The sequence below is a fragment of the Branchiostoma lanceolatum genome, chromosome 2 (genome assembly GCF_035083965.1).
Source record: "Branchiostoma lanceolatum isolate klBraLanc5 chromosome 2, klBraLanc5.hap2, whole genome shotgun sequence".
Classification (NCBI taxonomy): domain Eukaryota; kingdom Metazoa; phylum Chordata; class Leptocardii; order Amphioxiformes; family Branchiostomatidae; genus Branchiostoma; species Branchiostoma lanceolatum.
Genome location: NC_089723.1, coordinates 14,270,247 through 14,283,824, shown reverse-complemented (window position 1 = coordinate 14,283,824; position 13,578 = coordinate 14,270,247). Strand labels below are relative to the sequence as shown.

At 40.7% G+C, this 13,578-nt stretch overlaps 1 protein-coding gene and 1 long non-coding RNA gene across 2 annotated transcripts; one reads left to right on the top strand and one right to left on the bottom strand.

Annotated features, from left to right (window-relative positions):
• LOC136427543 (uncharacterized) lies at positions 1 to 3,936 on the top strand. The gene is made up of 2 exons (XR_010754464.1): positions 1 to 67; positions 3,063 to 3,936. It is a non-coding gene; the product is annotated as an uncharacterized lncRNA (long non-coding RNA).
• Positions 3,937 to 8,663: 4,727 nt separating this feature from the next.
• Positions 8,664 to 10,346, bottom strand: LOC136426848 (crystal protein-like). Its single transcript, XM_066415568.1, has one exon. It carries the CDS (start codon positions 10,344 to 10,346, stop codon positions 8,664 to 8,666), a length of 1,683 nt encoding a protein of 560 aa, XP_066271665.1.
• Between the last annotated feature and the right edge of the window lie 3,232 nt (positions 10,347 to 13,578).

Here is a 13,578-nt window from a genome sequence, read left to right as displayed (position 1 = left end):
CGAACGTGGCAAACAATGTAGCTGTACACGTCTGTTTTGGGATGATCATGAGACCTCTCCAAAGAAGGTATGTGTATCAAATCATACTGTGCACCACACGGGATTTCGGTAGAGGCCATTCCAAGACCTTTCGTAGGGAGGCCGTATTTCAGGGGGAGAGGTGCATATATTCTCGTCTGTGGCATCCGGAAGTCTTGAAAAACAGACAAAAATTGCTAAGATGGTTGCACAATAGTTGCTTCGGACGAGTCTCAAGAAATGTCATTGTTTTCTTGTAATTAACCACGCCGTTCGGAATGTCCTGGCGCCGATAGGGGCCCAAAATGTTATTTAGCGACTAGTGCGCCTATGTTTACAAATTCGTTTTTCGGCCATTTGGGGATAGGAGATCATTACTGTTTAGGGTCTAGAAACCAAACGGTGTAGCATTTATCTGAAACTGTTGCCATGTCGCCTGTTATAGACTACAGGAGTCAGTGATAATGACAATCAGACTGTTGTAGTAAGGGTATTTGCAGAAACAATAATAAGCACGAAGGTTAATTCGGTTGCCCCATTCACATTTATATGCCAAACTAGCTGTATCATGATCAGTTTTCCGAAGAGTCTTGTTCATTAAAATTCCAAGTGATCTAAGGGGGGAGAGAACAAGGGTCAACATGGTAAATCATATTTGAAATCACTGTAAACTGGCTACTACAGAATTGTCAGTCCCGAAATGAAGCGTTCAAAAACTTGGTTTTCCTTAGCATCGGTTGCAGGCTTCTCCTACGGCAACCTTTCAACTTATTGGGGCCAGATTCTTTGGCTGGGAACCGTACCTGCTGGGGCCCGCGCCCGTATCTGCTGGGGTCTCGTAAACGCCGTGGATCCGGTTACAGGATCCCAAGCAGATACGGGGCCCCAGCAGATACGGTCCCCAGCCAAAGAATCTGGCCCCAATAACTTGAAAAGTCGTCGTGGGAGAAGTCTGCAACGGAGGCTAGGATTTCCCGTCTTCAAAAAAGTCAGTTAAATGAGCAAAGGATAGGTGTCACAAGTCTTTCAGTGTAATATAACTAGCTGCTGCTGCGCAGCGCGCCTGCGGAGCTGGTGTGTTTATACGAATGACGTCGTTATATCAACAAACGTTAGGATTGCCAAGAATCATTTACTCACGGTATACATGTTATATGTAATTACCGTCTTTGTTTTCCTAATGATTAGGTCCATTATGCGACACTTTCTGGTCGCCTCCTGTTAGCAAGGGTCTTTATAAAAGCTGTACATGTGTAATGGAAGAAATGAGGTGCCATTTTTACCTTCTCCTCTCCGTAAATTCCGAAGAGAACTAACTTTCCCGTCCATTCACAAACTGGACAGACATGTAATAGGATAGTCGTGCGCATGTCACGTGACGGTAGAGTTCTCATTATCTCCGTGGTAAAGAGTTACAATATCACACTTGACAGTCAGTGGCAAGAAGGCCTAAACATAGTCAACGCCAATGTTTAATAGATTTAGAAAACTATGGGATTACGAGATGACTGTTTACCCCAAGAACAGAAAATATCAACTGTTTACTGAAAAGGAATATACAAACTGTTTACATTATCGGAAAAATATAAACAACTAATAAAACTGTTTACATTATCCAACAATGGATTGGTCTAAGCCATATAAAAACAGTGTACATTTTCAACGCAAGTCGAAAAAACCTATTGTTTCACGGGCCAAGGCAGAAAGATCATGAGTTACGCCATTGGCGCGCAGGTCAGGCAGAAATAAAACAGTTATATAACAAAAACCAGTCGGGGATGACTATATTTAGCGCAGAAACTATAAACTGAAATTGAAATATAAACTGTTCACCTTTTTGAGATAAACTGTTTACATTATCGAGCCGGAACGAGCGGCCTGTTCAGGAGAAAAAGTATGTGTGTGTGTTGGGGGGGGGGGGGGGGGGGGGCTAGGTTTGGAGTGCACCCAACCGTTCGCTGGAAATGATAGCGACGAAAGAGGTAGGGAACGAGGAACAAATGGGGGGAGGCCAAAGCCAATGTGGCAAGAAGGATTAGGAGGAATCCGTCCAATTTGCGATCCGAAAGGAAACGTGAATACAAATTACAATAAAAGAAAAGTATAGAGAGTTACTTTCATCATTCTCCCTTTCAATGTGTTTGTAATGGTCTCTCACTAATCATGTGCCCTTTGTTTTTGTGCCGTTTGTCTTTCTAGATAGTCTTTACCAGACTGGATACTCCGTCTGTAGGGAAACAAAATGCAAGGATAGATTGTATTAGCAGGCTCCGAGGGGGAAATTTTAACCTTCCCGTTGACTGAGTCCCCTGGCAAGGAGGGAATATTTTTTTTACGAATTCTACGACCCGTACCTCCGTAGGAAGACCTAGCCGAAACTATCAAATTGCTAGGCTAAATGTACCTAATAATTGACGCCTTACCAGCTACATGTACCTAGTGGATGTTATCTATTGTAAATGCAGCTCTCATTATTGTGTATGTAAGTGTACTAAAAAGGTCAGGCTATCACTTTTACTGATTCGACCCCTGATAGTACAAGGGCACACACAATCCCCTAAGATAGATTGTAATCTTTCTGACGTATATACTAGGCGTTACACAACACTTGACGGTCTAAGACATGTGAATTACTTAAGAAAGGCCCTAAGAAATAGGGGATGAGTTAACAATCTCTTTTGAACTTATTAAAAAAAATAGCTGTACCTGTTGGCTACTCTTATTGGCCGTTCCTAAGCAACATATATCCTACCTGCTACTTGTTTCCGATTGTCGGATGTGTTTTCGTGACTGCTGTCCTCAGCTGAAATCCTTCCATTTAATCTCTTCTTGCATATATGAGGCCGAGTGATAGACTTATATATATGTATGAATGCAATACTATAATGTAAATGTGTCCATCCAGTGGCTGTGCTACCCATGCGATTGTGTTTTGTTTGGGTTTGTGCTATCATGCTGGATGTAAAAACGACAACCCTCTGCCACACCTAATGCTTAAAAACTTGTTTAGTGTGTTTGATAAGGAATCATTTATATTCACTCAGTCATTGGCTACAGGTTGCTGTTCGGAGAATCACACTGGATGGAAAAGACGAGAGAAGGTACAAGGCAAGGATTGTCTAGTGGTGTTCGCGCTGACAGGAGAATAAGAAGCTGCGTGCAAGAGGTAGCCATGGTAATGACGTCTTCTCATGACTATACGAAGTTTTAAAGAGGCTTGCTACAACATATTCCCGAACAGGATGTTTAGAAACTATAAAGGGGTTTTCCCTCTTGATATGCTGACGGCAATCAGTGGTTTAATACATTACATGTCGCTGAACGGCAAACTTTAAACTGAGTATTTCTTCACGCCGTTATTGGTATTTATAGTTGATCAATACACTAGTATATGTATATACTGACCGTCTCTACTGTAAATTCCATCTACTTAGCAAGGCATTGGAGAGTGAAAAACTTGTTAAGGCCTTTAAGTGCTTTATTGGAATATACAAATATATGTACTGTCTGCTTTTATTTGTAATGTTTATCAATGCATCAAACGAAAACAAATTGTGAGTAAATTGACATGTAAAGGTTTTTTATCATTGTCACTTTTGATGGTCATAGCTAATCAATTAACTATGGATTTACCGGCAGCCCTACTGCAATTATCATTCTCTGATCGAGCACAGCTGGGAAAAGTTTTAAAAAAAACGTTGTCAAAAATTGCTATATTTGTCTATCCATGACCAAGAAGGTTAAACTGAGAGGTATGAATATGTTTTTTCTGTTTTCATCTGCAACTTTTCATCCCTTAAAAAACAGGTGACTCTAATTTGAAACTACGCTGTGAATTCTACTTTATTACTTTATTTCATTTATTTCCATGTACTCTGTTTTGAGGATTTGAATAAAATCCAATGCGTTTCCACTTTAGGCGATGCTGTATCGTGTTTTATAACCACTCTTTAGTCACTCATCATCTTGAGTCAAATGACTCAAGTCGCCCATTTTGAGCCAAATGATTCAAAGTCACCCGTTTTGAGTCATATGACTCAAAGTTGCCCGTTTTGAGTCAAATGCCTCAAAGTGGCCCTTTTTGAGTCATATGACTCAAAGTTGCCCGTTTTGAGTCAAATGCCTAAAGTGATTTGCTGTCGTCTGTAGTAAAATGACATGGTTTTCCGCTAAGAAACTTTTTCTGACATATATTATGAAATCATGTAACCATACGTCTGTTGGTATTATCAAAATTGCAAACAACGATCTGTCTTCTTGTTTCATGCATAACTGTAATATAGAGATTAGTTTTAACACATTGTGCAAATATATGTGGTTAAAAATCTTCTTAATCGCCGCAATATGTTGATGTTCCGCATAGTAGAAACTACACTTCCCAAAGATCTTGTCAACACTTGTGTGTGTGTATGTAAGCAAGCTAAGGTAGTCTCCATGGTAGCACATGATCATGAGGCTCATGAATATTTAACGTGAGATCTAAATAGTGGCCCCTGTGCTATCTGTGGCGGCGGCGCGAGTTGCTTCCCAGGCCGAAGGGTTAGCGCCAGGAGCGCGATGGTCTGGCACCCAGGCTAAGCCGCCACATTCATTACCCAGAATCCTATTATTCAGCTACCAGACGACAAAGGTTTGTGAGGAAGACTTTTTGTCTAATTGTTGTGTGTGATAGTGGACTGAGGGCGATATATCATCAAAGGATGCTCCTAGCACAACCAAAAACACATAAACATAGCTGTTTCACCATTGCTACAGTGCCCAGCTAACGTCCCGATGAATAATGTACAGCTTTCCATAACGATGGGTGTCGAATTTGAGTGACGTTCTATCTAACGACTCATCAACGGGTTGTTACCGAAGGCCTGATGTTTTCGATATGACCGTTTTGTCGTGTATTTTTTTGCTTGGACACATTTATTTGACCTTAGAACTATCTTCAGCCCGAGGTGGGAACAATATCTACTATATTAAAGCTAATTAGCGCCAAGATGCTAATGCCGAATCTTCTCTCCTGGAAAAATGTTAGCGCCTTCATTCTGCACGCAACAGACGGTATTTTCCAATTACAATATTATGGCACCAGCACGACTAGAGAGAAAATACATCGTATATAGCATGCAAAGGTAATCATTGATATTGACCAAGGTGTATTGACAGAATATGTTATTTACTTATCAATCTTTAGGGTAGTCCCTTCAGTTAACAATTAACTGATTTCCAAGGGAGGCCTATAAAGAATAACAGGAAAAGAATGATACCTTATTGTTGGGCCAAAATAATTTTAATCAACTAATATAAAAAAATCCTTGTTTTACGTGAAATTACGTTAATATACAACTCATGCGGACTTGAAAATATGCACAAGTATGAACGGGTCTTCCTTACTTTAGTAAAGTACGTTTGTTATCTTTTTGGAATTGTTACATCCATCCTGTAACTTATTACTGATTCATACTTTTTATTTATTTTTTATCCTTTTTTTTCAACTTCTAACACCAAAACACAATGAAAATAGACTAGAGTCGAGATACCATGTAATGACGAATTTGAAGCGGAAAAAGCCTTTTAAACGTAAACATAAACGATATTGGCCGCCAACTTGGATTTCGACCAATTACGTCATCAGATTAGTATAAGTTACTTCAAATTACATATGATCTTGAGAATTAAGGAAAACAAGGGTGGTTAAACAAGAGAACCCTAAAACCTCATTGTTTAAGCCAAAAATTAGTCAAATTTGTAAAATAGGCCTGTCAAAAACCCTGTCAAAAAATATGCTAATGGTATACTATTATTATCAAATCGTTTCCAGCTACATTCTAGGTAGAGTCACCGGGTTCGGCAGTCCTAACACAAAGTTGGCGCGGGCACCTTTAGCACCCCCACCCCGTCTAGATACTAGGGTTAAGGTCCACCCAGTTTCCAATTACAATATTATGGCACCAGCACGACTAGAGAGAAAATACATCGTATATAGCATGCAAAGGTAATCATTGATATTGACCAAGGTGTATTGACAGAATATGTTATTTACTTATCAATCTTTAGGGTAGTCCCTTCAGTTAACAATTAACTGATTTCCAAGGGAGGCCTATAAAGAATAACAGGAAAAGAATGATACCTTATTGTTGGGCCAAAATAATTTTAATCAACTAATATAAAAAAAATCCTTGTTTTACGTGAAATTACGTTAATATACAACTCATGCGGACTTGAAAATATGCACAAGTATGAACGGGTCTTCCTTACTTTAGTAAAGTACGTTTGTTATCTTTTTGGAATTGTTACATCCATCCTGTAACTTATTACTGATTCATACTTTTTATTTATTTTTTATCCTTTTTTTTCAACTTCTAACACCAAAACACAATGAAAATAGACTAGAGTCGAGATACCATGTAATGACGAATTTGAAGCGGAAAAAGCCTTTTAAACGTAAACATAAACGATATTGGCCGCCAACTTGGATTTCGACCAATTACGTCATCAGATTAGTATAAGTTACTTCAAATTACATATGATCTTGAGAATTAAGGAAAACAAGGGTGGTTAAACAAGAGAACCCTAAAACCTCATTGTTTAAGCCAAAAATTAGTCAAATTTGTAAAATAGGCCTGTCAAAAACCCTGTCAAAAAATATGCTAATGGTATACTATTATTATCAAATCGTTTCCAGCTACATTCTAGGTAGAGTCACCGGGTTCGGCAGTCCTAACACAAAGTTGGCGCGGGCACCTTTAGCACCCCCACCCCGTCTAGATACTAGGGTTAAGGTCCACCCAGTTCTCCTCACCAACTAGAACGTCACCACAAAGTACCCCTAGTAGCTGTGTAAAACCTAACAACGTGTTGTATATGGACACTGCTTGAAAATTAAACATCACAAAGTTCCCCCCAAACCTGAATTTGATAATTCTGAGAAAGTATACAACATGTTAGGCCACAGAAAGTAAATTTAATGGATGTCATCCTCGCAGACTCCAAAATTAATGAGATAGGACCCAAAAAAAACAAGGCGGGCCAAAAAACGAGATTCCTATATTTTCAAATTTTGAGACCATAAATCTTATCTCAATGAAAAATGGACATAACGTTTTTGGTGTGTCTGTGTGTGTTTCCGCATTACTGTAGTCAGCATAATTCCAGAACTTCTTGATTGATTACAATGACAGGCGTTGTTAAGGCGAAGTTCGAGGTTGATTTTAGGCCCCCTAGTGTGACCTTGGTACTGCAGCAAACTTCCGTTTTTGTATCTTTTGACTTGGACATGCTATGGTCTTGCTTTTTGGGTGGTAGATAGCTTGTGATGTAACAAATATGTGCTGTAGATTTGGTCCCCCTAGCAGCTTGCTCGGGAACTGCGGGGGTGTTATTGTGAACATTTTCTAAGGAGGATAACTGAACAAAGGAATGACGGATCGGATTACCATGATATTTAGTAAACATGTAGCTTAGACAGGGATGTATACAATGAAGTGCAAATTATGCTTAATTTGCATAACTAATGAGGAAAATTTATATTTCCAGTGTTTTCCATTATAAGACTTAAATACATGTAACATACGTAGTTTATGGCAAGTGGATACCAATTATGCAAATAAATTCCTAATTTTCAAAATTAATGCAAATCGCCATAATTCATCTAATTGGAAATTATACTTTTACAGGACTCTCAATATTGCAACATGTGTAAGCCAGATAAAGTGTTTATGACCAAGCATATGTTATGTAAATGTGTAAGTCATTTGCATAAAAAGAATTGATCATGGAAATATGAGGCCTCCGAACTCTAGTTAAACAAGACTTGAGGCGACCAATATGATGTCATGACCAATAGGTCTTTTATTCCCGTATTCAACCAATGAGGTTTTATATGTAATATAAAACCTCCTTGATTTAATGTAAACATGTCCTTGTAGATGTGTATACATCTCAATAGACTAACTACAACAAATGCAGAAAAGAGCTTGTTGTACCATCATCTGAAGCAACTATACTTTGAATTCATATGCGATGAAACACATTGTGTATACAGCTCAAGTAACTAGACCCCCCCCCCCATCCTTGCTAGAACAAATGCAGAAAACAGCTTGTTATTATACTACCATGGGCAAAAACTACACTGGGTATTCATATGCAATGAAGCACCTTAGACTGTCAACATTAAACTGTTCTTGAAGATATGCATGCAGCTCAATTAACTAGAACAAATGCAGAAAACAGCTCGTCATACCGTCATGGACAGGAACTGTGTATTCATATGCAATAAAATACCTTAGCCTGTCAACGTTTACGATATATTTGCCATTTTTTGGCATGTTGACCACCGTCGGAGGGCAATGCAATTTCTTTTTTTAATTCGAAATCAGGCGAAAATTAATATATGCGCGCTGATGTCATCCATAAAAATTACTTGATGTGGCCTTAGGCGTCAAGTTGATGAACTATTTCACAAATAGGTCCAGAAATTCCATCTATATTTAGAATGACCACGCATGAACATCAAAGGATTTACTGTTAGGTGTCGTACAAGAAAAGGAGTCCGTGTAACACTGTGACCCCCCGTACAGTGCAACCTGTATCCATGGACACACAAACTACTGAACTTCAAAGTTACTAACTTAAGTTGAATTTTTTACATTTTTCTAATGATACACATTGAGTCTGTCAAATACGTCACACCTCTCGTGCAGGTAGTTGTCCAGCAAGTTATTTTCAGGAGTTGTCATATTCAGTCTGTAGAAATGTCCGTTTGTACTGTACTTTGGCCAGTTGACGACCTTTGGTTTCCCGTTGTTTGTAGAGTTGATGTTGTGGGCGGGTTTGTTTGGGTCGCCTGTGTGCGCGAAGTTTCCGTAGTGGTACGCTATGGTGTCCGCCATGTGTTGTTCGTCGGTGGTAAAGGTTAGATTTGCTAGGAGGGGTGTTTGAAATACAAACGGAATGTCCTCCCCATGACATACGTGGCCGTTACAAAACTTCCACTCGTCCCACAGATGCTTAAAGGACCAGACATGGTCGTATAGATACAACCAAACATCTATACGGTTTGAACCAGCGCTTCGTGCTACTTTACGAGTCGGGCACGTAAAGATCCAGTCCGTCGCGATCTCAGATAAAATCGCTCGATAGTCTTGTGACGTTTGAGGTTTGTACTCCTCAAGAATCGGTATGGCCTTCTCTTGGACAAAGGTAGCAACGATTTCGTCAAGTTTGAGTTTACTGGTTATGTTCTTGGTGTAAGCTTGATAGACATAAAACACATTTTCTTGCAAGGTAGTTCCTATGATGAACGGCTTCTTCTGAAAGTTACCTTTTGCGAAGCTATCTACCGTAGGAGCGGGCACCACGTCGTAGTCTATAGAAGGCCCCCATTGCATGAAGCTCTCTATAGGTTTGAACGGGTCGACAATGTGAGAATTCGACTTATTTTGAGCGTCAAGTATAACATCTGGTTCCTTGGAACGAAGGCAAGTCAACTCTCCGGGTGAACAGTTCAGCTGTTGCGCAAAGTACTTACCGAGACGAAGCGCCTCCTGGCGAGATTTGTGAGGAATGGAGAACGGTACACTCATCATGATGGCCTGTTTGAACAAGCCCGCTGTCTTGTTGGAAATCATGTGTATGGCCACTGAATCCGACCCGGCGCTCTGCCCGAATATGGTGACCTTGTTTTTGTCACCTCCGAAGCTGCCGATGTTTTCTTGGACCCATGCCAACGCCTCTAACTGATCTAGGAGTCCAAAATTGCCTTTTGCATCGTCTTCTCCCTCACCGGTTACGAGAAATCCGAAAGCACCAAGTCTGTAGTTGATTGTAACAACGATAGTCTGAGTTTTGTTAGCAAGAAATCTTCCGTCGTACACCAAAGCAGCCCCGGTACCGATACGATAATTTCCACCGTGAATCCAAAACAATACAGGTAACGGTGTCACGGTGGAATTCAGAGCACTTTCAGGCGCGAAAATGTTGAGGTACAGACAGTCTTCGCTCTGCGTTCTGTTTGCATCCCGATTGCAGATGTGTTGAACGTCGTTGTAAGTAGGCCCGCATTTAGGCTGGCGGCAGGCCGGTCCGGGTAGGGTACCGTCTCGGACCGCGGGCGCCCAGGACGTGTTGTATACTTCAGGGGGCTTCCAACGTAGCTCGCCGACGGGAGGAACCGCGAAAGGGAGGCCGAGGAAGATGACTCCTTCCTCCACGTACTTGCCTCGAACAGCGCCGAACTGCGTCTGAACAGTCGGGCCATCTTCTGTTACTCCGTAGTCGAGACAGTCTGACAAAGTCGTAGTCAGGACAAGGATATTGACCACTCTTTGTGACGCCATCTTACCATTAGAATGCATATAGCGCATGCGGCAGTCCAAACAAACAAATTTACCTTACACAACGCTATCTGTGGCCTTTGGACTTATAGCTTGTGATCTCAGTAGAAAAACAAGTTGTGTACGGTCTGATAGTCACATGTGCAGCTGTCATATGATCACAAAAAATGAACTCCACTTCGTCATTGTAACCACGGGTCTTGAATAGATTATATGTTATAAATTGCTGTATAGTTGCCGTTGGTTGATTTGTTGATCGTTTCCATCCTGTTTTTGGCGACGCCTCAGGGCGTTCTTATGGTATAGTATTGTGTGCAATCTGCCGAAAGTCTAGGAATTGTACAGGAATGTGTCCACGGGAATTTAAGTGCACAGTACGTTAACTCAAGAACTCAGATTGTCTTTTTAGGGCAACTTCCTATGATACTGTATATACAGGAACTTCTAATTTCAAGATCTCGTGTTCTGAACATGCTATGGTCATAATTTTATTGTACTAGATGGCTATTGGAAAGGAGAATAAGTCGTGTGGGTTTAGGTCCCGTAGCGGCTTGGTGGAACTGCAGGGAATGATTTGGTTTCAAAGTTTGAAAGGGAAAAACTAAAAAAAGGGGTCGACAGATCGTCATGATCATTGGTTTGTAAAAAGCTTAAGGTTCCGGGTCGGAGTTCAAATCTGCCCAGGGTTGGGGTTAGGGCTGCCGGAAGTGCCTGGCCGTCACCCTGATTTCTGTCCTCGATTGCTTGGTGATCGTTACAGCTGTACGAGGGCCTGCATGCGCTTTTCCGATAAATGTTATGAGCTATCTTTATTCACCGTAAGTCGTAGTCGGCCCGATCTAATTCAACGTTAAAAGCGTTGTCGATGTATTAATCGTGAAGCGTTTTTGGTCGTTTCAATGCTACGTAGCGCGTTATTTGTCATCCTGAATTCAGCGCTAAGCGATATTGAGTATACGTTATTCCTCGTCACGCAGAAATAGCGTTTCAGCGAGTCATGATTTCAAAATTTTCTCCGCGGGAGCATACCTCCGGACTAGTCTATTATCATCGGGTGAAAGTTATTTCGGGAGGGCGCCGCTCCAAAAGATTCAAGCTGAAACACCTCTGTATATTTTCACTCTACCATTAAAGTTTGTCCCTCAAAATTCAGGAAATTAAACGTTTGAGGGGTTCAAGATTTCAAAATTTTCCCTGGGAGCATGCCGCGCTTCCATCGACAGATATTGTTGGGAGGGCGCCGGGGGAGCATGCCCTTGAAATTTATTGCGCCTTCGGCGCTCGTAATCCTGATCGTGAATCTTTCTCCCCAGCATTATGGAATTTCCGGCTGCCTCCCCTGAAATTAAAGGGTCGGAGCAGGCGTGCGAGGAGGCATTGGGTTTAAGATTTTTTGCCTCAAGATCAGGGCGACTAGTGACAACCAGCCGTCGTCTTTAGCTAAATCTCTTGTTTTAGATACGCAAAAATACGTGTTTTCAACATTGTCGAGAAACCTTGACGTCAACACCAACTGAATAGCATAGCGAAGGGCGTGGATTTTACCGTTAAGCGCTGCCGGCTGTCCTGAATTCACCGTTAAACGTTGTCCGTCGGCCTGAATACCGTTACACCCCCACCCATTCATGCAGCCCTCGCAGCAGAAAACTCGTCAGAATATATGATTGATTGAAAAGATGGAAAAAAATTGAAGTCGCAAACATGGCCAACGCCAGATCTCCCAAAACTTGGAGGTCAGATCTAATCCTGCCGGACCATGATAGGGCCCAAAGCCACACATACGCTGTAAATCCTATGACGCATCTGTTTGTAGAGACAAAGTTAGTAAACACGATGGTTCGTTGCTAAGGGAAAATTTCCACTGTAAGGGAGCGTATCAGGTTACCGGGACTCCCGCGCGGTCCCCGGGGGAGCTGTAACGTCTTCTAAAAGATCATGATAGTTAGACAAACGATATCTCGCACATGTCTTGCCAATTGGAAATGAAACTAGCCAATGTGTATACCTAAAATCCTGCCGTTTTACTAATGTTGCATCATTTTGTCTGAATATTTTCTAAAATAGGCCAAGTTGGCTGTTATAGAAAGGATGTTCGGTGTAAAAAATATCAAAATGGTGTAAATAAGTCGGTTCTAAACGTTACTGAAAATCCAAATCTTCTATATTCTGAACAATAACAATAATTCTAAACTTTCTGTTTTAGGAATTTTTTAATTTCTCATTCAAATTATTTCTACGACCGAAATTAGGTCGAAAAATACATTTTTTTACACTCAAACACCCGTAAATCAAAATTTCCGCCGTATCAAAAAAATCCCTAAAACAAAAGCCTGGGGATATTAGTTCTCGAAAATTTAAGACCTCGATGAGTGAGTTTGAACGCACATTGCTCGAGTTTTTCATACCACTTTGGAACAATGTCATGCCTCACGGATAGGGGGAGGGGGTACTTGATGCCGTCGAAAACAAGTCCTGCAACATTCAAAGTCATCAACAATGGCGCCCGTAGCTTGGCTACATGTTCCATGTCCACAACAAAATGTCACAAAGATATACTGTCCAGAAAATAGTTTGTATTTGTGATAAACTGTTTTTTCTTCTTGTGCAAGGGACCTAGGACAGAAAGGGCCTTTTGGCGCGAATTTACAGTGAAAACCTGCATATGACCGTGAGTGACCCCGAATAGAATGCACGTTCCATTCGATTACGTCACTTCGAACGTAATAGAATGTTGTTCGAATTCTAAAAAAGTCTGGAAATTTTGGGCCCATATTTGACCATCGTGAAAGATATGAACATTGGAACATTCTCTGAACAATAAAGATAGGACCCTTACAAAAGAGACATTTTTGAACATGTCAAAAACTGTGTCAGTAGTTACATTAATTAATCTATCAGCAACAGAACCCAGTAAAATCTTAAGCGCTCATAAAGAATTAGGTCATTTAAAAAAAAAAAAAACCTAAAACTGCTTTATTGAAATTAATACTTTCTGTTGACAATTGACCAGCTGATGCACGAGCAAGAGCTGTACCCGGTGTGGGACATTAGACTGGTAAAGTTCCTAGAGCTAGACAAGGTCGTCCATAAGTCATTTCCTGAATACCATAACAAAAGAATGTCTGTAGAAAGAGGGTATGCCTTCGGAAATAAAGTAATTGAATCAAAATTGTTTGTTCCATAGATGCAGGATTCTATTCGACGGATTATTACAAAAACATGGAAGCCATGGCTG